Consider the following 24,988-nt stretch of genomic DNA (forward strand, 5'->3'; position numbering starts at 1 on the left):
GAGAGACTCTGCAGGGTGAAAAAACAACTTTTTGTGTGTGCTTGCATGCGTGTGCATGTGGGTGTTTGGCCAAAGCCGATGGCCCAACAACTGGAGGGAGCAGAGAGGCTGCCTGGGGAGGCCTGGCCTGCTGCTTTTCTTGTTTAATATGGCTTCCTGGTGGTTGCAGGGCCCCTCTCTCAATGTTTGTGCTGGTGAGACCCTGCTTCTCTCAAGGACTGACCTTTGGCCTGGGTTCATGAGCTGCTACTCCAGCCGGCGGCCCTATCTATCCAGGTGACATCATGAGTAGTGTCTGGCGTCACGCCCCCGCAGGTGGGCAGTGTTCAGAGTTTTCTTTGCTGAGACCATGTTTCCTCAGATATGAAGACGGTCCTTCCAGGATTTTTGGGTCCAGTGAAATATCAAGGACAGGGTGAAAATGCAGACCATTGATGTTTTCCCTGAAGGTGCCGATGCCCCCTGAGCATGGGGCAGATGGCGTCGTGTTACATCCATGTCAGCCAGGTCTCTTTTGAGTGGTGGGTGCTGTACCTACAGTTCAGGGGATGGGAAGGACGGGGCTGACCCCACCGTTGCCCTGCGGAGTCACATTACCCAAGAGACTGGCCAGGGCAAGATTCCCCTCCTGTTTCTTTGGAAAAGCAAGCAAGATGGGATTCTCTTATTTCCTTCACAATCTGCATTTTACAAATGCACTTCATAGTCAGGATGCTCCGTGCACCTCTGTCCTGGTGCAAACAAAATGGTGGGACATTCTTTCCAGGTAACTCAGGGTTTTAAGCCCTGTGGGGCTGTTCACAGCCTGGATTCTTCCCGACTCCTGTCCCATTCAGAAGACCTCAGGCTGCCCATCCCCCGGCCACATTCTTATTCAGGGATTTGAGGAAGACAGGAGGTCCATGAAGACAAAAGGGAACAGGGAGTTCCAGTTCAGAACAAATGTGGAGGCCAAAGGACCACTTGACGAACCCCTCTCTCCCTAAACCCACGTTGATCATGAACATTGAAACAAAGGCAGTTTCACAGTCAAGACGTTTTTTTCCGTGGTCCTCTACCGCCTCACTTTTAAAAGTGTAGACTGAGGGTCAGAAGCAGCGGCTTCAGTTGGGAGCATGTCAGAAACTGGGAAGTTCAGCCTCCCCACCCCCATAACTACTGATTTAGGATTTTAGCAAGATCCCAGGTAACCCTTACGCACATTAGAGCCAGAGAATCACTGTCCTAAGGAACATATGGCAGTGCTAAGAAGAATGTGCGTGCTTCCTAAACTATGGAGCACTGTGCCATTCTTGACCCTAATGAAAAGACATCTTCCTTGTTTCCAGCACAAACTGGGTTCCACACCCTGGCTGTGAGCCCTAGCACCATCTATCACCTTCCTCCAGTAGTTGTCTGTCTCTATTGAGTTTTCCAAGGGTTGTATCTCAGAGCCTAGGATCTCCTCAATAGATGCTTCCTGAGTGAACTCAAGAAAGCTTGCTTACTTGAACTCAAGTGATTAGAGGGCCAGGAACAAGTGAGGATTGGCCTGCCTCAAAGCTCAGAGGGTTTTCGCTATGGAGCTCTTACTCTCACCGGTGACACCAATTCTGGCTGCTGAACCTGTTGACTCTGAACACCTCCTGTGTGACCCCCGCCTACTTCGTTTCCCTGCCTCTTTCTCTACATCTCCTAGCTCTGGGAGCACAGCCATGACGCCAGCATCTCGTCCCCAAGGCTCTCTTCATCAGTAAACCTCCCACCACTCCTCCTGCAGCAGCACATGAAAAAAATCTTCATTCTTCTATAGCCCCACAATGTGTACACTGATGTGAGGACCCCTGGGTGGGGTCGGAGAGGACAAGGAAGGGTCCTGGCACAGGGAGCCTGGAGGCCTTGCTCATTCTGGCAGAAGAGGGGAACATACCCAAGTGCAGGAGCTTGGGCACACCTCACCGTCCTTTCCAAGAATGTCCGTTCTGGACATATTCCTGAAGGACCTGTGGATGCAGGGTCCTCACTCTCACTTGGGATATCCTCTAAATATCACTACTTCCCTTGAGGATCCTTTAGTTTGAACTTCATTGATATGCCTACCTACAGAGCCCTGGGGATCCGGGATCAGATGATATAGCCCATTTTGGTCACTTAGCCCTCTCCACGCGTTGGGCAGGAGGTGGATTAGTCATCTACACTGGAAGTTTAAAGCTGTGGACACTAGGACTGACCAACACTGTCAACATTTCTTTTTCTGTGATGCCAAAGTCAACCACTGGGCACGAGACACAGGCAGACTGAGTCTGAGGTAGTTGTAAGGACTTAGTTATCATTTACCACTTGTGCTTTTTGAGGGGTTAAAATGTTTTGTTCCCATTTCCCCAAAGTGCCCCCAAGTAGGTTCAAGCGGAATCTGTGAATTAACAAAGGGAGGCAGGCATATAGGGCAGTTTTCAAGGTCAGGAGGAAAAGTTCCTTTCGGGCACAGGAACATGGCTTGGGCCCATGTCTGCCATTGCTGCCCTCGAACTCAGGCAAGTTACTGCCTCCACTCTCCTAATGGCCAGAGCAAAGGAGTTGGCAATGCATTTAAACAACACTTGTGGCTCAGCTGATTGGGCATCACTCCACAAAGCAAAGCGCTGCTGGTTTGATTCTCGGTCAGGGCATGTGCTTGGGTTGCAAGTTCAGTCCTTGGCTAGGGCACATGCAGGAGGCAACCCATTGATGTTTCTCTCCTACTTCCTCCCTTCCCCTCTAAAAATAAAAACAATCTTAAAAAAAAAAAAAAAAAGCCCAACAAAAACCAGTACTTGTTACCCAGAATAATTATCTTCAATTTGGACAGAAGGCAGTTTAGAGTTCACTTAAGGTCGAGGCCCCGGTTGCCCACTTACCACCACACTACCAGTGCCGATTCTCAGTGCCTTGGCCTCACAGAAACCTCACATCCGTGCTCCCTGTGATCAGGTCTCTTGCTACCATCTCCTCTGAGGCCCCTCAAACATATTCACACCATTTCCTTCACTAGGGTGTTCTAAGCAGTCAGCACCCTTTGAATTTTTCACTTTAGTAATTCCAGTAATATCACGGTCAATAAATACTAGTAAATCCCTACAAAGGTGCAAGACACTGAAAGCACCATTTGCCTCCTCACCTACCTATCCAAAGATCCTCAGTCCTGCCTGTTAGCCAAAGTGCTACAGTCACTACAATATGATACAACTAATCCTTCCCTACTCTTAACTTTGCACAATGAATGCACCCAAGTCATGCAGTAGAATGAACACGGGACATTCTGGGAAGGTATGATATGGCCTTACAGTCCCAAGTGGGCTTTGTCCCCATTCCTACATGCTCCTGCAAATCCATTTGCTACGATGGTACGGCTGCAGTGTTTACTTCCCAGCACTGTTCTTGGGTGAAGAATTTCCTGTTGGCACAATGGCTACCTCCTAGAACTCAACTCCTTCATTAAAGGACTTTCCTTATTTTTCAGAGTAGCCCATTTTCCCATGCAGTGCTAAAAGGTCTTTTTGGCCTCAATAAAATCATTTTCATTTCATAGCAATCAAAAGAAAGTTGTGTGTCTTCAGCCTGAAATCTTAAAGCTTGAAGCCTCTCCACCTCAGGTTTCCCAGAGGCTGCATTCAATTCCTGCTTTCAACATGCTAAATTCTGAAAAATAAACACACGCACTAGACAAACTCAACCAACCCCTTTCAGTCTTATGCTGACTAGCTGCTAAACTAATTCTAAGGGTCATTAGCCAACTGGAACCATCTTTGAATCCAAGCAGTTTTACCAGCTTTTATTATAAACACCAGCACATTTCAAGTTTCCTCTTTTTGATCACAAATATATGACTTTTGCCTTCTCCTCCTAAGTATACAGCATTGAGACACAGCATCCAGGCTTTCCAGCTTTTCCAGAAACTTCCATATGCCAAGTGCAGAATGTGCACCCACATACCACACCCTCAGCCGCATCCTTTGACATCTGGATTGTAGGGACGTGGATTCCAAGATGAGGTCAGTACAGTTTTGGATCCTAAAATCACCTGAAAAAGATGCCTCCCGCTGTTACAGGGCTGCACATCTGGAGTTTGGGCCTGGAGCTGATATTCCAGAGCCCCAGAGAGCTCACCCCTTCTTGTCTGAACATATGGTCAGGGCTTGCCAATCAGTGGAGAAAGAGGATCATGGGTGTGAGAAGTCAGCACACTGAGCAGGCATGGCCAGATGGCCACTGGAGGGTCATGTGCTGGCTTTCCCTTTTGGGAAGGATGGGGATGGGGGATGTCTGGGGGTGCTAGATAGTCTTATTCTTACCTGGCTTAATTAATCTATGAGATTCTAAGTAAAACCCAAGATTCCAAGTTTGTTCAGTGCTACAATAAATTTCTTAGAAAGCTTCCTCAATCAAGTATTTTGAAAGTATTTCGGTAAATACAGGGTCAAAGGAGAAGCTATTTGGGCCATGATTTCTAAATTTAATACAACTCCTGATCTAGACCACTTGCTGGGTTGGGGGACAAGGGATGAGAGACAGAACTCTGCTCACCAGTGCTCTGGGAAGGGGCACAGTCTAAAGGACTAGCTCCAACTGTCCTGGCAGCAGTCCTGCTCCCAGATGTGATTTTTACAACACTTAAGAACTCAAGTGTGACCCCCTCAGTAAGGGAACCTGAAACTGAATGCAGACGGGAGGGGGGAGACCAGGTGCCTGAGTGCAAGTGTCCCTGGAAGCCGGAGACCTAGTCTCACCACAGCAGGGCTGGTGACCACGGCTCCAGTTTGTTGCCCCTCAGCAGCCTCCAAGGCAGTACTCTGCTGTTTCTCAAGGGCGGGAAATGAAGGGACAAAGCTCCTTCTGTCCAGCCGAGTTGGAGGCCATGGCAAGACGTACTATATGGTGGCATCCTCCCCTACTGCACAAAGAATTTCAAAGGGAGGCCAGGAACCACCTCTGGTCCCTGGAGCATCCTTTGCATTAATTCTGGAATTGTTATACAGAAAGGAGTGGGATGGCTAAGACAGGAGCAGTGGAGAAGAGGCAAAGTACTTCTTCTGATCCATCTGTGTTCCTAACTTTGTGGGTGAAGTTCCCTGGTGAGCATCGAATGTGTGCAGCCATCACTGAGCTGACCACCTTGGTCACTGGAAAGAGAACCTTCCATGTCTTGGCCAAGCCTGGTTTGCCACCTGTGCGACGTCCATGACTTTGGCCGCTGCCTCTCCTCTATGATCAAACAACCAGAACCATGTCTTACAAAGAACAGACTCCAAAAATATATATAAATAAATAAAAACCTTAAACATTCTTACAGGGATCTTAAAGAACAGAATACATGTTAAAAACTTCAGTAATTTATATCAATTTTAAGCAGTACTTTATATACAATGGGGAAAAAAAACACATGCATAGTCCAAATACAATGTTGAAAACAGCATTTTCATAACAAAAAACCCCAAACACTAAGTGTTAATACCATATACATGAATTCAAGAAGGACCACCCATTTTGTCTGTTGCACACAGTTTATTTAACAATATGATATAAGAAATGAGTTGGTACTTTACCATTCTATACAGTGATTGAATCTTCTTGAATTTTCTTATTTATAGTAATTATAGCACTTGCATGATTTACACTAGAATTGCTTTTCCTCATTTCAAGTTTCACATAGAAGAAAGAAAAGAATGCTCTTCTCTATTAACATTAGCATGGTCTAAGAGAGTGATCATCCCTATTTTTTGTCTAAAACCAGTTTTATCAGAGAAACAAAGCAACAATTTCTACATCTGCAAGACAAGAGTTTGGCTTAAGCCAGTATGTATAGGTGTGTGTGGGTGTGTACATGTGTGCACACAGGAGCCAATTCCTATTATCGTCCAGGGGTAATACTTGGAGAACGCCCACAGAGTTCACAATAGAAAAAATCTTCCCGCAACATCAGAAAGTTGTTGGGATACATTATAAGCTTGCATTATTTCAGGAATCAGTTTCTGAATATTATTTTTCTTCTCACTTTTAAACATAAATGTTTAAAGTCTTGAAAATACAAATAAAAAATATGAATATAATGAACTTGTTTTTCCCATTAAAAAAAGGCATGAGTCACCAGCAATGACAAAAAAATCCAAACAAACCCCCCTCCCCCCAAAACAAAAAAAAAAAAACAAAACAAAAAATAAAAACAGAGAGAGAGAGAGAGAGGGAGGAAGGGGGGAGAGGGGGGGAAAGAGAGAGAGACAGAGAAAGAGAGCAAGACCAGATATTTAAATCAACTGGTTTTTAACAAAAAAATATATTCTTTGTATTGTTTCTTTAAACAGCAATCTACCCTTCCATGGCTTGGAAGTAGCAGTTCCATCTAGGAATAAAAAGAGCCTAGATGCTTGGATTTCAGTACAAAAGGTCCAAGAACATGAAAGGAAAAAAAAAAGTGATGCTCTCACAATGCTACAAACCCTCTACAAACTTTTCTAGGGTGTCTCCTGTGGTGTCACCGACCAGGGACAGCTCACTGGACAATGCACTCCTGTTGGGGGTATTCAGCTGTGGTAGCATTGCACTCTGTTCGGGGTTCCCCAAGTGTCCCTGATCTATGGAGCTGGCCATGGTGACTGCAAGTCCTGGGTGGGGGGAACCAGTCTGGGGTGAGACGTGGTGCGGTGAAGGCTGGGGCTGTATCCTTGGTGATGGGCTGGAATGTGGAGGCTGGGACTGGGGCCGCGGAGACTGGACAGGGGCCGGAGACCGCACCTGGCTACTAAGGGATGTGGCCATCTGCTGGCCAGGGAGGTGCGAGGCCTGTGGCTGTCCTGAGAGCATGTGCTGCTGGGGGCTCATGGGGTTTGGCTGGCCTGGGGACCCAATCTGCTGCTTCATCTGCTGCTGCTGCAGAATCCGCTGCTGCAGGGCTTGCTGGATGTTGGGAGAGCTGTCTGTGCCCAGCCCAGGCTGCCCCATCTGGCCAAGCTGTCCCATCTGAGCTGCCATCTGGCCCATGGAGCTGCCCTGCATGGGCAGGTGCTGCTGCATCCGCTGCTGCTGCATGGCTGGGGGATAACCTCCAGGTCCTTGAGGCTGCTGGAACTGGCCATGCCCTGCCATGCCTGTGGCCATGCCAGTGCTACCCTGCTGTTGCTGCTGCTGCTGCTGCTGCTGCTGCTGCTGCAATAGCTGCCTCCGCAGCATCTCTCTGTACTGCGGGTTCATACTCGCCATGCTGGGGTTGTGCCCTGGGTTCATGATGTTCAGTGCCTGGCCCTGGGGGTTCAGGCCTCCCATCGTTTGCTGCTGCGGAGGCACACCAGGTCGTGGACCACCGGCTTGCATGGTGTTCAGATTCTGCAGGCTGGGCTGCTGGTGTAGGCTGGGCTGGGGCTGCAGGCCAGGCTGGGGTTGCAGGCCAGGCTGGGGTTGCAGGCCAGGCTGACTGGCCACATACTTGGCTGTGCGCTGTTTGATGAAAGCTGCCATCAGCTGAGGGTTTGACTTGAGGATGTTGAGCACCTGCTGTTGCTGCTGCGGGGAGCTGGGGGACTTCAGGGTCCGCAGCAGGTCCTGCAGGGCGCCGGGCGAGATGCTCCGCGGTGGCTGCACACTGGGCATCCGAGGTCCGGCCACAGCCGGTTGGGCCTGCATGGACATCACAGGCCTGGGCATGCCAGGCATCGGCTGTTGCTGGGGGATGGGTGCCTGCTGCCACTGCCCAGGGGGCAGGTTTGGCATGACAGGCCCACTGACCTGGTTGGGTCGGGGCACATTCAGGCCCACAGGGGCCATCTGGCTCACCGGGGTCACCATGCCTGTGCGCCCTGGGGGCATGCCATTGTTGATGTTCACCCGGTACAGGTGCTGCTGCTGTTGGGCCTCACGCTCAATTTGCCGGGCTGCCTCTACCGCTGCAGGAGGGGGCTGGGCAGGGGGTGGCGGAGCCGGCACTTGGTTGGTGGGCTTCCCAGTGGACACCGTGGTAGGAGGCTGAGTTCGAGCCACACTGGAGAAGCCGGCTGGTGACATGCTCACAGGCGAGGGCTGAGGCTGGGTGGGGGGCTGTGGTGTCTGGGGTGTGCTGGGTTGCTGCGTGGGTGTCCCGGGTGGTGCTGAGGTAGGGGAAGGCAGACTCTGCTGAGGCACGTTGCGGGTGTTCATGGTGGCCATCCGCCGGCGCATGAGCTGCGCTTGCTGCAGGCGGTGCTGGATCTGCTGCTGACGGAGCTTGTGTTTGATGTTGAGGCAGAAGGGCACAGGGCATTTGTTTTCTTGGCAGTGTTTGGCATGGTAGCAGCAAAGGGCAATGAGCTGCTTGCACACTGGGCAGCCTCCATTGGTCTTGCGCTTGCAGCCCTTGGTGTGCTGCACAACCCGCTTCATCTTCTGGCAGGACGGCAGCGAGCAGTTGGCGTTGCGGCACTGGCAGGCATGCACCAGGGACTGGATGCAGCGCTGGATGCTCAGGCGCCGTGACTCCTGGGGGCTCTTGGACTGTGGCTCACCCTGGCTGCCACCCTCGTCGTCCAGGCCCAGCCCCCACTTTACCATCTTATGGGTGTGGCTCTTTGTGTTGTAGCAGTTGATACAAAGGTCGTAGTCCTGTGAGTAAAAAAAGGGGACAGGCCAGCATCAGCATGCAGCCCAGAAAGATTAGACATTCTGCCTCTCCCTGGAACCTTCACTTCTGGGAACTCCACCAAAGCTCTGAAGACTCCAAAGACCATGCAATTCATCTACTAGCCCTCACCCTGCCCTCTTCCCAGACTGCTATGTAACACTGTGTGAGCAGGTGCACAGGCTTGACACTGGTCCCCTTTTCCTTCCTTCCTCTGCACCCAGGGAATAGTACACAGCCATCCCACCCCGATGCCTGGTCTGGGAAGCCTGATAGCGAAGGAATGACTGATGCGGTGCCCATTTCCTCCCAAGTGCCGCATGAGCATCTAAAGCACCATGGACATGAGTTCCTACAGGCTGCCCTCCACTCTTCAGGGCTGTTACTGGGGCTGAAAGGCCTTTACCAGGAGAAGGCCCTGTGTTCAAACCACTTTGACAAAATGTCCCTTCCCCAGGTTTGTAAAAGCTGCCTACATCTGGAGATTGAGAAAACAGGTATGAGAGCAAAGAATGGAGCCCTATGGCCAGGACTGATAACCTTCTCACAGAAAGGACATGAAAATCCCAATAGTAGGAAGGAAATGAGAGAGAAAACACAAGGAGGCTGAAGAAAGAAGGAAATATGAGATGAGGGCCTTACAAAGGCCCTGTTCTTCTCCTCAGAGATCATGGAGCCACTCCTGTGGGGCCCATGACTGTAAGGATTGTCCCACATGCCAACACTGGCATGCAAGGTGAGGACCGGGTGAAAATCGATGTCTGTAGGAGGGCGGTGGAGGGCTCACAATAGCCTGATTTACCCCAGGGGACCCATCTATACAAGTGACACACTCTGCCCCTTCACACAGAGGCCAAGACCTCCACAGGGGGAACTAGTGTCGCATGCCCAGAAAGTCCCAACCAGGACAATGGAGAAGGGTCACCAGACCCCCCAAAATGGGGACCCAGGCTTACAACAGGGAAGGGGAACCAGGCAGAGTTCCGGTGGGACTAAAGCACCTCCAATATCTTGCTCTCTGTTTACTCCTGCTCTGGCACCATGAGGCCTTTGGATGTGCTTGGCACAGAAATGGGGTTAATGAAACACAGGAAATAAAGTAAGTGCCTGTGATTGTTTCCTTATCCTGATGAGTCAGTGCTCACTGACCCCCAGGAAGACCAGCCTGACCTGCCAAAGGCCAAGTGTGCCCTGGACACATCAGTGGTCCCACCATCAGTTTGGTCAGGACCAGACCACACTCTAGGAAGGGAGACTGGCTTCTTCTTACCCTGAATGTCTGCTGTTGAGCCTAGTGTGGGCCCATAGCAGGAACCCAGCCAATAAGAGTTAGAGCCTTTTACTTGTAAACTAAAAAAAAAAAAACAATCTTACAACCAACAGCACCCTGAGAGGACTGGGGCCATTCCCCTCCCCCGCACCCCCGCTGCCGCCAGGAAATGCCAACTGTCTAATAGCTCAACCTAAAATGCAAATGTATAGATTGAAGAGGACTGGGGAGGAGCCAAGGGGTCCCCAGACTCATGGACCACGTAGCTCTGCAAGAAGTTCTGTCAGAGGGCAGACAGGAAGGGAGGTATGGGCCTACCTCACATACGGTGCAATGCCAGCGTGTCTCTACGTGGTGCTTGCACTCGTTGCAGGTATAGACAAAACGGTCCTGGCCCTGGGTGTGCAATTCCACCAGCATGCACAGCGTGGACCACTTGGACCGCCTCAGGGAAGAGAACTCCCAGTGCTTGTCTCTGGCGAGGGTGAGGAAGGCATCACGCCCATCCATGAGATCGCAGCTGAGCAGGGGGTCAGGGTCAACAATAGGGGGCAGCGTGTTGATGACAGGCCCAGCATGGAGGTGGATCACAAAGAAGACCTGTAAGATGGATAGTTGGAAGATGTCAGATCACAGAAAGTGATGCAAGGGAGGGCTGGCCCTGAAGGACCCAGTGCTACTCCAGCCTGCAGAACTGAGACTGTACTGAGCCTGACACCTGTTGTCCCAGGTGTGTGTCAAAGGCCCAACTCCCTGGGAATGAACTGACTTGGTGATGTACTGTGTGGTGTTACCCAATCAGCCAGCTCTGCCTTCTAGGGGCTGGTCCTCCCCCGCACAGCACAGTAGAGAGGACTCAGAAGAATGCCACCATGCTTTCACCCTCCTCTTTGCCAGGGGCAGGGTTGTGGATTCGCTCAGTAAACCCTCCTACTTTATCTCGGCCCCACAGGGCCACAAATGCTTGGCTCTGCAGTATCCCCTGCATCTCACCTCTTTGTGCTTCTCCATGGTGGCATAGAGCTTCTGGGACAAGTCATTGGACACGTTGGGCATACTGGGCTTCTTCTTGTTGGCCCGGCTGATGCTGCTTTTATTTTTGTTGGTTTTCTTGTTGTTCTTTTTCTTGGCATTCTTGCTGTCACCCTGGCTGCCCTGCAACAACATGCAAAGTTGTCAGACAAGCCCAGCCTCCTCCTTCAGGCCCAGTATCCAACTGGGACTCCCAGCTATAGGCCCTGGGGACTACAGGAAGCCCAGCCTAAGCAGGAGACCACTGGGCAGACCCCTACCTGCATGAGCTGTAAACACTCGGCTGCCTTCAGAGGAAACTGCTGGGGGAAAGGTGATGAGGACAAAGCAGGACCTACATACTCAGCTGAAACCCAATGGGCACAGTGGTAATACATAAACATAGAACAAGTGTTGCCTATGCCACAAAAAGACAGATCACATACTTCTCGAACGAAGAACAAACATAGGATGCTAGTTTGGAATCTAACAACTGAGGCAAAGGAAGTAATTTTTCACTGTTCCACATCATTCCACCGATACCTGCAGCTCCATGGTATGTCTTGCACATGCAGTGGTTCATTCTTTGCCTCACAAAGGCTCCCAACATCAACCACGTGTGAAAGACATGGGAAAGGTGCTAATGAAGAAGTGACGGCGTGGTAAGGAACTTGAAAGTGGCCTGTCCAGGTGTCAAGCAATGCCACACAAAGGCAGCTCCCATTCCCCAGGCACACTCAGGCCTGAAACCCACCATTAGTGCTGCAAATGGCTTAAGTCTAAGAGGTTCTGCTGCTTAGCTAAAACATTCGTACTCTGGGAAAAACTCAAACTCTTAGTCATTTAGGTTTCAGGGTGGGAATGCTCACTTGGTGTCACCCAAAGAACTTCATTTGTAACAAGGGGAGAGAGAGGGAGAGAGAAGGACAGAAAGGAAAAGGGAAGAAAATGTGGGGGTGGGGGAAGGGCGGAGGTGGAGAGGGAGAGAGGGATTCTCTCTCCGGGTTTTGAAAGGCGTGCTACTCTAGGGGAAGCTGCATTGCACCACTCCTCCTCCTCCTCCTCCTCCTCCTCCACCACCACCACCACCACCACCACCACCACCACCACCACCACCAAGGCTCACCCGAGAAAGAGCCAGGAGGGGCCCGAGGAGTCACGAAAACTGACTGTAATATGGACACAGATTAGAAAAGGACATGGAGAAAAAATAAGGACACTGAATGAACTTCAGACTCTGGTTAACAATGAAGTATAAATACTGATTCAGCAATTGTACAAATGCAGCACACCAATTTAAGATGTTATCAGGAGAAACTGGTACTGGGATATATGTAACTCTGTACCATCTGCTCAAGTTTTCTATCAGACTTTATTCTAAAATGTAAAAAAAAAACTACAGGGAAACTACGAGGAATTTACTGCAAACTATATCAGCATGAAAAAGAACACAGAAACTATCAACAAGACACAAGAAGAAATGAAGAATACATTTATGAATTGAAGAACACAGTAGAAGGAATCAAAAGCAGGCTAGATGAAGCTGAGGATCGAATCAGTGAGCTGGAGGACAAGGTAGATAAAAGCTCCCAGAAAGAGCAACAAAATGAAAAAAGACTCAAAAGAATGAAAACGCATTTAGGGAAATGGAGAAAAACCTGAAATGTAATACTATCCGAATAATAGGGATACCAGAAGAAGAAGAAGAGGAGCAAGGGATAGAGAACTTGTTTGAAAAAGTAATGATGGAAACCTTCCCTAGTTGGAGGAGAGAAAAAGTCACACAAGTCCAGGAAGCACAGAGGGTCCCATTCAAGAGGAACCCAATGAGGCCCACTCCAAGACACTTTATCATTAAAATGGCAAATATCAAAGACAAAAAGAGAATCCTAAAGGCAGCAGGGGAGAAAGAGGTAGTAACATATAAGGGAGCCCTGGTACGGCCAGCAGCTGACTTCTCACCAAGAAACACTGCAAGCCAGAAGGGAATGGCAAGAAATATTCCAAGTCATGAAAAGCAAAGGCCTGCAACCAAGACTGCTGTATCCAGCAAGGCTCTCAATTCAAATGGAGGGGAAATAAGGAGGTTCCCTGACAAAAGAAGGCTAAAAGAATACACCTCCATCAAACCATCATTGCAAAATATGCTAAAGGGACTGCTTTAAGAAGATGAAAAAAAAGAGTCTACAAATACCCAGTTCCTTTCACAGTCACCAATACATGATATTACCAATATTTTTAATATTTATGAATCTGATTGTAACAATGATGTGTTTGTTACTTTATAATTTCTTGAAACTAAACCTGTTTTTGTATATTTCTTGCCTATTTCTATTATTTTTAAAAAACCTTTAAATGACTTTTTGGTATTCTTCATTTTTTGACTAAATATTTGTAGAATTTTTGCCCAAAACACACACACAGAAAACTATTAACCCTTTTTCATATGGCGTGCAAATACTTTCCTAGTCTATGACTTCTTTAACTTTTTTATATGTATATTATTATATAGTCTTAAGTTTTTAATATAGTCATATTGTCAATATTTTTTTACTTTATAGCTTCTGGGTTTGAATAAGTTACTTCTGGGTTAAGATAAATATTAGTTTGTATTTTCTCCTAAAACTCCTTAGATTTTACATATTGATTTTTAATTCCTCTATTTGTGGTATAATGTGTGAAATAGGGCTCTGTATTTGTTTTATTTCAAGTAATAGTGGTCCATGCACTTTGTTGAATAAGCCTTATTTCCCCCACTGATTTGAAATATCAATTTAATCATACATTACATTGTCAGACAGATATGTATGTTTGTTTCTAGAATGCTCATTTTATTTCATTAATCTACTTGAGTATTTCTGTGCTGGGGTCATGTTGTTTTCATTGCTGAGACTTTATAATGGATTTAAATTTTTAAATATTTTATAATGGTCTTGCCATTTAAAAAAAATAAAATCAATCTGAAAAAAATAAAGAAAAAAAGAAATAAACTCCTACCTTTTGCAACAACATGAATGGAACTAGAGAATATTATGCTAAGTGAAATAAGCCAGTTGGTGAAAGACATGATCTCACCTATAGGAATCTATTCAACAAAATAAACTAACAAACAAAATAAACCACAGGCACGGAAACATGGAGCAGACTGAAAGTGACCAGAGGGGATGGGGAAGGAGGACAATGGTGGAAAGGAGAAGGGACTAAACAAAGAACATGTATGAATGACCCATGGACATGAACAACAGAGTGGGAATGGACTGTGGGAGCAGGAGGTGGGGTGGGATGGGTGGAGGAGGGCAAAGGGGGAAAAACTGAGACAACTGTAATAGAATAAACATGATTTAAAAATAAAAATTAAAAAACAAATAAAAAGAAAAAATAATAATTAATAAATAATTTTTTTTGCCACTAAAGCAATAGCACCTATGCACATTTACTTTGTGCATTTTATTTCCATAAAGTTGTGGTTACACATGAGTTGAGGTTGCATCCTGTTTCTTTCCCATTATGGCAAAACATTTCCCCATCTCTCTCATTGAAGATTGCTTTTAATGGCAAAGCAGCAATCCGAAGCCCTGTCCATAACTAAGGCAGTGCTTAGTTATGTGAACTGGACACACTGACCAGTGCCTCTGTCCTTCACCTCCATGTCTTGCTCTCTCTACTACATGCAAGTCCATGGTCAGCAAAGGGAGCCAGCCCTTGTCTATTTCTAACCCCAGAAAGCTCCCCGCCACCGCCCCCCCACCCCGCCTGGCCCCCTACGGCCAGATGCAGACATGTCATCTTTAAAAAGGACATATATATTACATATAAGGGATTTGTAATATATCTGCACTGGGGCCTGCATTGCCCCCAAACCCTGCCTACCCAGAGTTCCTCTCTATGGTATCTCCACTGTCAGGGCACAGACTCTCCTCTTCCTGCTATGACCTGCCACTGTCTTCTTCTACCTGGATGCACACCCTGATTCAGGCCACCTCCCATCCAGAGGTGTCTGGCATTGGCAGATACACATAGGGACCTTGGGGTTCACAGGTCACTCTCTCTTCCCCAATAAAACTGAATTTCTGCTAAAATCCAGCCCACTCTTCAAAGGCCGGCTGAGTGGGAGACCTCCTGGATGAAGCACACCTGCCTGGTACAGTGCAGCCACTAAGCAAGTAACTATAGACCCCAGGCTCTCAATGCCAGCCCCATGCAACCCCTCAAGTGCATCTGTAAGGGCCTCAGGCTTGTACAACTCCTCTAGAATATTAACAGGCATCTTAACATTAACATGTCTGCAGCCAATTCCAACTTCTTCCTCCAAATATGCTCTCCCTCTTCTGCAGCAAGACAGAGCAGGCAACCCTGACCCATGATTTTCCTTACATGCTACAAAGATTCACCCAGTTTTCTGGGGCTACTAATCTCAAAATACATCACATATTTCTCATGGCCTCTATAGCTACGACCCCAACAGAAACTATCACGTCTTACAGGACACCCCGAAACACGGCACACTCATTCACAACTCAGATGCCTATGTTTTTCCTCCTCCTTTTGGAAGCTCCTACTCTCCTTGATCTTCTGGGTTTCCTCTCACCAGGTCAGTCTCTGCTCAGATGCTTCTGCCCCAGATAGGACCCCTTCCCTGGAGGTAGCCCTATCTTCCCTATGCTTCCTTTCTCTACAGCCTCCACCACTATCTCAGAGTGTGCTGGGCATGTGTTTTTCTTGTTTCTTCTACTCTGAGGGCAGTGACAGTGTTTTCCTTTGTTCTCACTGTACCGCTCAAGTCCATGCCTGCACACTGCGGAGACTTAGGGTGAGTGCATGAGTGCAGGTAGCACAGGAAGAGTTGTGGGTATGTGTGTTTAGTTTGTAAAGTACTCCTTTCTTATTATTTTTTTAAAAAGATTTTGATTAGTTATTATTTTTCAGAGAGGGGGAAAGGAAGGAGAAAGCAAGGGAGAGAAACATGCAAGAGAAACATAGATCGGTTGCCTCTTGCACACCCTCAACTGGGGACCTGCAAGCCAGGCAAGCCAGGCATGTGCCCTAACCAGGAATTGAACTGGTCACCTTTCAGTCTGCAGACCAGTGCTCAATCCACTGATCCACCGCCAGCCAGGACTCTTTTATTATTGTTATTTTTAAGTATATTTTATTGATTATGCTATCACAGTTTTTTCTGCCCTAAATGCCCCTCCGCCCTGTACCCCCATTCCCACTGGCATTACCCCACCCCTTAGTTCACGTCCGTGAGTCATACATAAAAGTTCTCTGGCTTCTCCATTTCCTATACTGTTCTTAACCTCTTATTGTCTATTTTGTACCTATTTATGCTTCTTATTCCCTGTACCTTTTCCCCCATTTTCCCCTCCTCCCTTTCCCCTCTGATCTCCATTTCTGTGATTCTGTTCCTTTTCTAGTTGTTCGCTTAGTTTTTTTTTTTTTTTAGATTCGGTTGTTAGTTTTGAGTTTGTTATCATTATACGGTTTATATTTCTGATCTTCATCTTTCTCTTAGATAAGTCCCTTTAACAGTTCATATAATAAGGGCTTGGTGATGATGAACTCCTTTAACTTGACCTTATCTGGGAAGCACTTTATCTGCCCTTCCATTCTAAATGATAGCCTTGCTGGATAAAGTAATCTTGGATGTAGGTTTTGGCCTTTCATGACTTTGAATACTTTTTGCCAGCCCTTCCTTGCCTGTAAGGTCACTTTTGAGAAATCAGCTGATAGTCTTACGGGAACTCCTTTGCAGATAACTCTTTCCCTTTCTCTTGCTGCTTTTAAGATTCTCTCTTTACTTTGAGCCTCTGCCGCTTTCATTATGATGTGTCTTGGTGTAAAGCTCTTTGGATCCCATTTGTTTGGGAGACTGTGCCTCCTGTTTTCTTTTCTCTTGCTGCTTTTAAGATTCTCTCCTTATCTTTAATCCTGGGTAATGTAATTATGATGTGCCTTGGTGTGTGCTTCCTTGGGTCCAACTTCTTTCGGACTCTGAACTTTCTGGATCTCTTGGAAGTCTATTTCCTTGGCCAGACTGGGTAAGTTCTCCTTCATTATTTTTTCACGGAAGTTTTCAATTTCTTGCTCTCCCTCCCTCTTCTCTTTCTGGCACCCCTATGATTCAGGTGTTAGAACGTGGAAAGTTGTCCCAGAGGTTCCTAAGCCTCTCCTAATTTTTTTAAATTCTTATTTCTTCATTCTGTCCTGGTGGGATGTTTATTTCTACCCCTTGTTCCAAATCATTGACTTCAGTCCTGGTTTCCTTCTCTTTACTGTTGGTTCCCTGTATATTTTTGTTTATTTCACTTTGTATAGCTTTCATTTCTTCCTTCAATTTGCAGCCATTCTCAATAATTTCTGTGAGCATCCTGATTAGCAGTGTTTTCAACTCTGCATGTAATAGGTTGGATATCTCTTTGTCGTTTAGTTCTTTTTCTGGAGTTTTGACCTGTTCTTCGTTTGGGACATACTTTTTGTCTTGGGGCACCTCTTTTCTTGTAAGGGGCAGACCTTTAGGTATTTGGTAGGGCAGGGCAACCCACATAGCTGTGTGGTGCTGTATGTGTGGCAGGCAGGGGTCAGAGAGGGAACAATGCAGCTTGCTTGGTTCTCGCCCCACTTTCAGTCACTTCCCCAACTTCCCACAAGAGAACTGTGCCCTTCTAGGAGTTGCCCTCGTGCTGATTCCTGGGTGGGTGGGTTTGTGTACCTTCTAGGACCCCGTGGGCCCCTCCAATAAACTCTTCTGTGAGGCTGGCAATTTCTCCTGTTGCCGCAAGCCCCAGATTCTTACAGCCAGAGATTTGAAGGCTTTATTTTCCCATGCTGGAACCCCGGGTTGCATGGTCTGTCTCTCTCCCTAGTTCTTCCTACCGGTTTATCCTCACAGAAATGTGGGACTGCCTGGTCCTCCAGCTGCTACCTTGCCACAGGTCCTCTCTGCCCCTCCTACCAGTCTGGATGAATGTTACTTCTTTAACTCTTTGGTGTCAGACTTCCATACAGTTTGATATTATGGCAGTTCTGGCTGGTTTTTGTTTTTAAATGGGTTGTTATCCTTCTTTTGGTTGTACAAGGATAACCTACACCCCCATCTTCGCTGGAACTATTACTTTTTATTATTATTTTATCCTCACCTGAGGACATTTTTTCATTGCTTTTTAAGGAAAAGGAGGGAGAAAGGAAGGCAGGCAGAGATGAAGGGAGAGACAGAGCGACGTGAGAGAGAAACACTACTTGGTTGTCTCCCGTGTGTGCCCCAGTCAGGGAATCAATACATGCCTGAAGTACAAATTAAACTGGCAAACCCTTTGGCTATGGGGCAACATGCCAATCAACTGAACCACACTGGCCAGGGTTGTAAAGTACTTCTTCTTCTTCTTCTTTTTTCAATCCTCACCAGAGGACATGTTCAGAGGGGAACGGAGAGAGGATAATAAACACTGATAGGTTGCCTCTTGCATGTGCCTCAACCAGAGACCAAACCTGCAACTCAGTCATGTGCCCTGACCCAGAACTGAACCCATGACCTTTTGGTTTACAGGATGACACTCCAATCAATGAGTTACACCAACCAAGGCAGTACTCTTTTAAATCAACTGATCAGTTGCTTACTGTGATGTATCTGTATCTGTCTCCGTCTGTTCTGAGCTCCCTGGTCGGGCTCCCATGCCTCTCATCTTTCCGTGTCTTAGCCCTCCTGGTCTGTTCTGGCCAGAGATGATGGAGCAAGCCTTTCCCATCCCCTTCTATTAGGTGATGTGCCCACATCTCAGCTCATCCAATAACCAGTGTGGGCTGTGCTCCCAGACCCCAGACCTGCTGTGTGTGGTAACAAGGTACAGTTACGTGTGAAAAATCCACCATAAAGAAGGCCACATCCTATGAAGTCAACAGCACAAATTCTCTCCAACCTGCCGTAACTCGGCCTTCAGCACACACGATCCGGGCCAGCATGCTTTTGCATAAGGGTGCGGTGGTGGGGATGTGTGGGCCTTACCTCTGTGGTCTCACTGGCCGCAGTGCTCTCTTCCTTCTTCCTCTCTTCTTCTTCTTGTTCCAACTCCTTAATGCTCTCCTCCAACACATTGGGCCAAAAATCACCCTCAAAATAGGGCAGTTCCTTGGCACTGGTGAGCCTGTCTTCAGTTGCTTGTTTGAAAATGTCCTGAAGGGTGAACAAAGCACAGCAGTGAAGACAAGCGGACCCAAGCAAAGCTCCTGAGGGGGGTGGTACAAGGCTATGACACAGGAGGGGATGCTGGTGCAGCGTATTCCCATGCTGCACAATGGCCAAGATGAGACAATTTAAACAGTCAACACAACACACTGCTTTCAGATTGCCAACTAAAAGGTCTTGGTAGACTGCAGATAAATTTTTTCTACATTTTTCATACTTTTTATTTATTTTTTGCTTTCTAATTTTTGTAAGTGAATACAATTCTAACATGTGAGTGTGAGAGGAAAACACATCAAGGTATGTAAGTCGGTGGTGACAAAGCCACTGCACGCCCTCCTTCAGTAGCACCCGGTACCTTGTAGTCATGGATGATTCGCTCCGCAAAAGCCTTGTCCAGCATCTTCTTGTACCACTCCTGTAGACGCTTCGGTTTTGGGATTTTTTGATCAGGGGGGTGGCAATGGAAGATGTAGTCATCTCCTTCACTTGGGGGACAGGCCCAGATGTGTCCTGTCACATACCTGCAGGACATACACACATAATTCAGATTGAAGGGCTGGGCAAAACTGTCCCTGCTTTTGAGGAGTAAGAGCTGAGGAACAGGGACCAAAACAAGGATAGAAATAACTATTAAGAAAAGAGAAAGCAAAGAAATGACTCACAATGCTTGTGGCAGAATGTATAAGATGTTGAAAGAGGTTCCAAACCAGTGTGATGGGGGAGGGGAATGTGTGGGTAAGGCCAAAAATCTCTAGAGTATCCAAATCCACACCTGAAAGTCAGCCCTAAGATGCTCCCTTCTCAGGGTGAGCACGTCGGGAAGGGGGCTAGACTGCAAGGGAACCTGTGAGCACAGGAGAAAGCCTGGGAAGACAAGAAACTCATCAGGTATATCAAATGGCTTCTACCCAGGAACACACTGAATTTCCTACCTACTTTCTTCTGCTAATAGAACAGGCAGTTGGGTATTTCCCTCTAAGGGTTAAAGTTAAAATAAATCTTATTCATTCTGTTTAAGACACTTCAATCAAATACCTCTAACATTTCAAATTTGGAAAGGGAATATGACAGATCTAAAACATGGAAACAGAGCTAGAGAGAGAAGTGAAACACAAGAGACCATATCTTATGGGATTCCATTTATAGGAAACAACCAGAAAAGACAAATTTATGGGGACAGAGATTAGATTAATGGTGACTGGGGGCAGGTGTGGAACAGGGATTAACAACAAATGGGTACAGGGATCTTATCAGGGGGTGACAATGTTCTGAGACTGATTTATGGTGATTACTGTAACACTCCATAAAGTAACTGAAAGTCAACCAAGTATACACCTGAAATGGGTGAATTTTATAATATTTAAAACATGCTTCAATAATTTCTTTTTTTAAAAAAGACACCAGAATGGAAAAACAATGAAAAAAAGAAAAACCCCACAAAAGGCAGGAAAAGCGCATGCACTGTGGTGAGGAGCTCGGGAGACTTTGGAATCCAGCTAAGGATGTTAAAATAAAAATTAAACACTCTCATACTTTCACAAAGTAAATACAGAGTAAAAATAAAAAATGGAGGTTTTATTAGTTCTGGATAATCTGAATGAAACTTACCCCAATTTCTTCACATATTCTAAATATCCAATAAGGATCTCATGGTAAACGGCTGTCCGAAGGCATCGGGGCCGGAAGAAGTGAATACTGTCCAAATAAGATATGTACACACGTCTGGGGGTGGGGTTGGAAAGAGAAATTAATCCGAAGTTCAGGGTATCCCCTAAACTTGAAAGCAAATAGCATCCATAAATTAAATAAATAAATAAAAGGACAGAAATACATTTAATTTTGATAGCATTTATATCGGCCTTAAACAGGATATAAGAAAGCTCCCATGAGCAACTGCTGCTCCCAATCAATAAACAGAACCCAATTTAATCACTAAACTGAGAAGCAATGGCATCACTCACCATGGAGAACTGTGGAAAAATATGGGCAAACTAAGAAAAGCCATGTTGATTCTATCTCACACAGATTCTAGAATGAACACGAAAGAACTCTTTGCAGAGGTACTTCATTTTTCTAGGTACATCAGAAAATGTCTAAGCTTATGCAGTGGTCCCTACCCCACTCATTCTCTACCTGGCCCAGGTAAGAAGACAGGGACAACAGCAAGACCAGAATCAGGACCCAAAAGTACTCAAAACACAAAACATGCTCAAAATAGTTATAAAAACACTTCACTTCCTACTGGCTTAGAGGAAACCTAAACTAACTACTTTGGTTAATCAAGTGTGGATTATTTAATTTAAACCCAGCTCTAAAACACACAAGTCCTCTAAGATACAGAGCCTGAGTCTGCTGTAACACATTATGACACCCCCTAAAAGGAGATAGAGGACTACCTTGTGTTTGGAGGAGGACAATCAGAGCCATACTCTTGGACATGCATTCCAAAGAAGCACACATCCACTCCATCAATTTCCTCAAAAGCAAAGAGAGCTTTGGTTCGATACGGGAAAGATTCAGACATTTCCCCAGAGTCCACAAACCTGAAATAAAAGTCAGAATATGATGTGTGCACGTGTCATTGTTTACAACCTAATCTGCTCCTCTAAACCCACTCAGGACAGAGAAGATCAAGGCCTGTCACCTCTTCTTACTATCAGCCCAGAGCTCTTCCCACCAGCCCAGGCAGTTTGGAGCCATGATTCCACTCTTTGTGACACTGTTTCAGTTGGTTGGAAATTTTACCTCCTCTAATGAATGTGGAATAGAGGGAGTGGTTATGCAAAATGCTTTGCTAGGAAGCAGGGTTTTCTGTTAACCAGGTGGGGACGGCACTAGAACAGTGCTCTTTTAGAAAATGGAACAATGCACACAAACCGTGACTTCATCCCAGGCTTGACCTCCACAGTCTTGTCTGAGCTGGCCACCACTCGGACAAAGACCTCCCCGGCTTCTGGATGATTCTGTCGCCGTAAAAACTTGTTCACTCGGTCTTCCAAGTGGTTTCCCAATCGCGTGGTCTGCAGTCCTGGAAAGTTTAGAAGAAGCAGTGAGAGGGCTTTGGAAGGGCTATGAAGAAGGCAACTGAGGCCACAGAATCCATCTTTTCCTTTCAGGGTAGTCTAATATATTTTAAGAATTAATGTTCTCTAAATCCAGAAGGGATCTAGCCTGTCCTATGAGGTGAGAGTTTTATGAAGAGAAAGGGGTACTCTGGAATATCAGGTACTTCACATCCTGAAAATTGCCATCAAGTGCCTATGTATTTCCATCTTTAAAAAAAAAAAAATTATTTTTAAGAGGGGGGAGGGAGGGAGAAAGAGAGGGAGCTAAACTATGTGAGAAAACATTGACTGTTGCTTCTCTCATGCCCCCCACTGAGGACCTGGCCTGCAGCCCAGGCATGTACCCTGACTGGGAATCGAAACAGCTACCTTCCAGTTCACAAGCCAGCACTCAATACACTGAACCACACCAGCCAGGGCAAGATATTTTCATTTTTTTCAAACCACAAGAGGCAGAGTCATGATGGTGGACCTAAATCTGAAAGAAGATGGGCTATGGGGTAAAGTAGGAGAGCAGGGAAGAGGAGAGCCATGCTGTGCCCACCAACCTTCAGCCCCCTACCCCCCAGGCCCTGGTGAGGTAGAAATCTGGTCCTGGGTACTTCCACGTGGCTGCTCAGAGTCACAGCTGTGCCTCAAGGCCAGAATACTAATGAAGTGAGGAGCCTGCCACTGCTTTCCCTGGAGGAGGGCAGGGCTGGACATGTGCACCGTGACCTGCTCTCTCCTTCTTGCCCAGCTTTGAGGAGAGTCTCCACTGCAGAGTCAAGAGAGAGTACACAGAACATTCCAACGCCAACTAAGCTCTGACTGCTCCTACCAGGGTAGAACACTGACACTGTCTCAGCACCCAAACCTGCCCCAGCTCTGATGCCAGGTAGACTCCTCTCCCCCATAGCCCTCTCTCCCAGGGACTGCCTCAGGCATGGCCACGGTGACAGGGGATACACAGTAAGCTATCCAGAGGCAAAACATTAGCCATAGCATAAAAAACTCTTTGCACATGGGAAAAAGATATTAGTAGCAAGAGCAGCAAAAGGTTCACAATGATTATTTACATATAATGAGATTTTAAATATTTTTTTTATTTTTAAAAAGATTTTATTTATTTACTTTTAGAGAGAGGGGAAGGAAGGGAGAGAAAAAAGGAGAGAAACTTTGGCTGCTTCTCGCATGCCCCCAACTGGGGACCTGACTCGCAACCCAGGCATGTGCCCTGACTGGGAATCGAATCAGTGACCTTCTGGTTTGCAGGCTGGTGCTCAATCCACTGAGCCACACCAGACAGGGAAATGTCTTCTTCTTTATAGTTATTGATTTTTAAAATATTTACAACATTAATGAAAATTTGTTTTTTAAGCTACTTGAGATTTCAAAAGATTCCTTACTGAGGTAAAGAAATATATGGAAAATTTAGACTAACTTTCTAAATTCCATTTTCTGAAATAAACGTATAAATTGTGGATTTTTTTTTTTTTTTTGATATATAAAGTATACCTCAAGAAAAGTGATTTAGCCCTGGCTGGTGTAGCTCAGTGTACTGAGATGGGGCCTGCAAACCAAAGGGTTGCCAGTTTGATTCCCAGTCAGGGCACATGCCTAGGTTGCGGGCCAGGTCCCCAGTAGGGGGAGTGCAAGAGGCAACCACAAATTGATGTTTCTCTCCCTCTCTTTCTCCTTCCTTTCCCCTCTCTCTAAAAATAAATAAAATCTTTGGGGGAGGGGGGAAGTGATTTAAAAAAAAACAACACACAATAGCAATGAAATAAAAACCCCACAGGAAAATAAAAACTTGAAAAGCTGTAAAAATAGGGGCAGTGGATTTGTGATCTATTTCATACACTGACAAAGATGTAGCCTGTACACAGCTATGTGGTCATGCCCTGGACCCCTTTATTCTGCACACCCCACGACTGAGAGAGCTATCCTGAGAAATGCAGCACTAGCTGTAAGAGACCCAAGGGCCATCTCGACTCTTCTTTAGGAAGCCCCTGAAGACAAGTCTCACGTTCTTGCCCGTGCTCCTCCATTCCCCCTCCATGCTACCGCTGAGTACGCTTTACTCCCTCATAAGGTGGCTTCCAATCCAGAAGGGAGGACACAGCTAAGAAGGGTCACCATAGTGAGGGAATCCCCCTTCCCTTGTGAAAATATGACCTCACACACTATGATTTTCAAACATCAAACAAAGGATCTTTAAAATTAGGTCTTTACTTTTTTCTTCAAACCTGCATTTGTACAATTACCTGAACCAAAAACACAGGTATTTAAATCAGACAATTTATGACAATCTTGTTATAAGCACCAAATTGAGCACTGTGAAAATGGAAAGAGGACTGGAGAGCAGTACCCCCATGAGAAGGGGTATTACATGTAGGAAGATGCAGTGAAACCATGGAGAGCAGCCAGCACAATCTCAGAGATGCAAATATTGGGGATGCTGTTTCTCCTGGGTGTAGGTAGGGTGATGCTCATCCATGTGATGCATACATGGAGGTGTATTTCAGGTCCCGCAGTGTTTACTCAACAGGCCCCTCCCCCAGACGTCATGGCTGCAACCTCTTTGCAGTCAGTGCACACTCTTCTGACTCTTTCCTACACCATTCTCCAGTTTTCTGCAGCGTGGCCGCTTCCTTTTATTTAGTTGCTCCCGCTTTCCCATCGCCTGTCACCATGCTGCACTAGAGAACATCCTTGTACTGCCTGTATGTGCAAATATCTTTGTAGAGTACATGAAAAATGAAATTGTTGAACCTAAAATGAACATTTTAAATTGTATATCCCACCACTGGCATTCAATGTACATTTTTGTCTGTGAGATGGGTAGCGAGGGAGCTTTTATCTTTCTCTATGTGGTCAAT

The 24,988-nt window shown here is 46.4% G+C and overlaps 1 protein-coding gene across 2 annotated transcripts in view; it reads right to left on the reverse strand.

Annotated features, from left to right (window-relative positions):
* Positions 1–6,203: 6,203 nt before the first annotated feature.
* The window catches only part of CREBBP (CREB binding protein), a 134,779-nt gene continuing 115,994 nt past the window's right edge, over positions 6,204–24,988 (reverse strand). For both annotated transcript variants that reach the window (XM_054589512.1, XM_054589511.1), the window contains exons 24-31: positions 21,940–22,090; positions 21,459–21,605; positions 20,671–20,784; positions 19,418–19,583; positions 18,883–19,050; positions 10,863–11,024; positions 10,188–10,469; positions 6,204–8,583 (exon numbers count right to left, since the gene is read on the reverse strand). In XM_054589512.1, the coding sequence (XP_054445487.1) occupies positions 6,445–8,583; positions 10,188–10,469; positions 10,863–11,024; positions 18,883–19,050; positions 19,418–19,583; positions 20,671–20,784; positions 21,459–21,605; positions 21,940–22,090 (3,329 nt within the window). In that variant the 3' untranslated portion in view covers positions 6,204–6,444. The remainder of the gene's footprint in view (positions 8,584–10,187; positions 10,470–10,862; positions 11,025–18,882; positions 19,051–19,417; positions 19,584–20,670; positions 20,785–21,458; positions 21,606–21,939; positions 22,091–24,988) is intronic.

The sequence above is a fragment of the Pteronotus mesoamericanus genome, unplaced genomic scaffold, assembly GCF_021234165.1.
Source record: "Pteronotus mesoamericanus isolate MK-2021 breed Mesoamerican mustached bat unplaced genomic scaffold, CSHL_Meso_final scaffold_167, whole genome shotgun sequence".
NCBI classification, from domain to species: domain Eukaryota; kingdom Metazoa; phylum Chordata; class Mammalia; order Chiroptera; family Mormoopidae; genus Pteronotus; species Pteronotus mesoamericanus.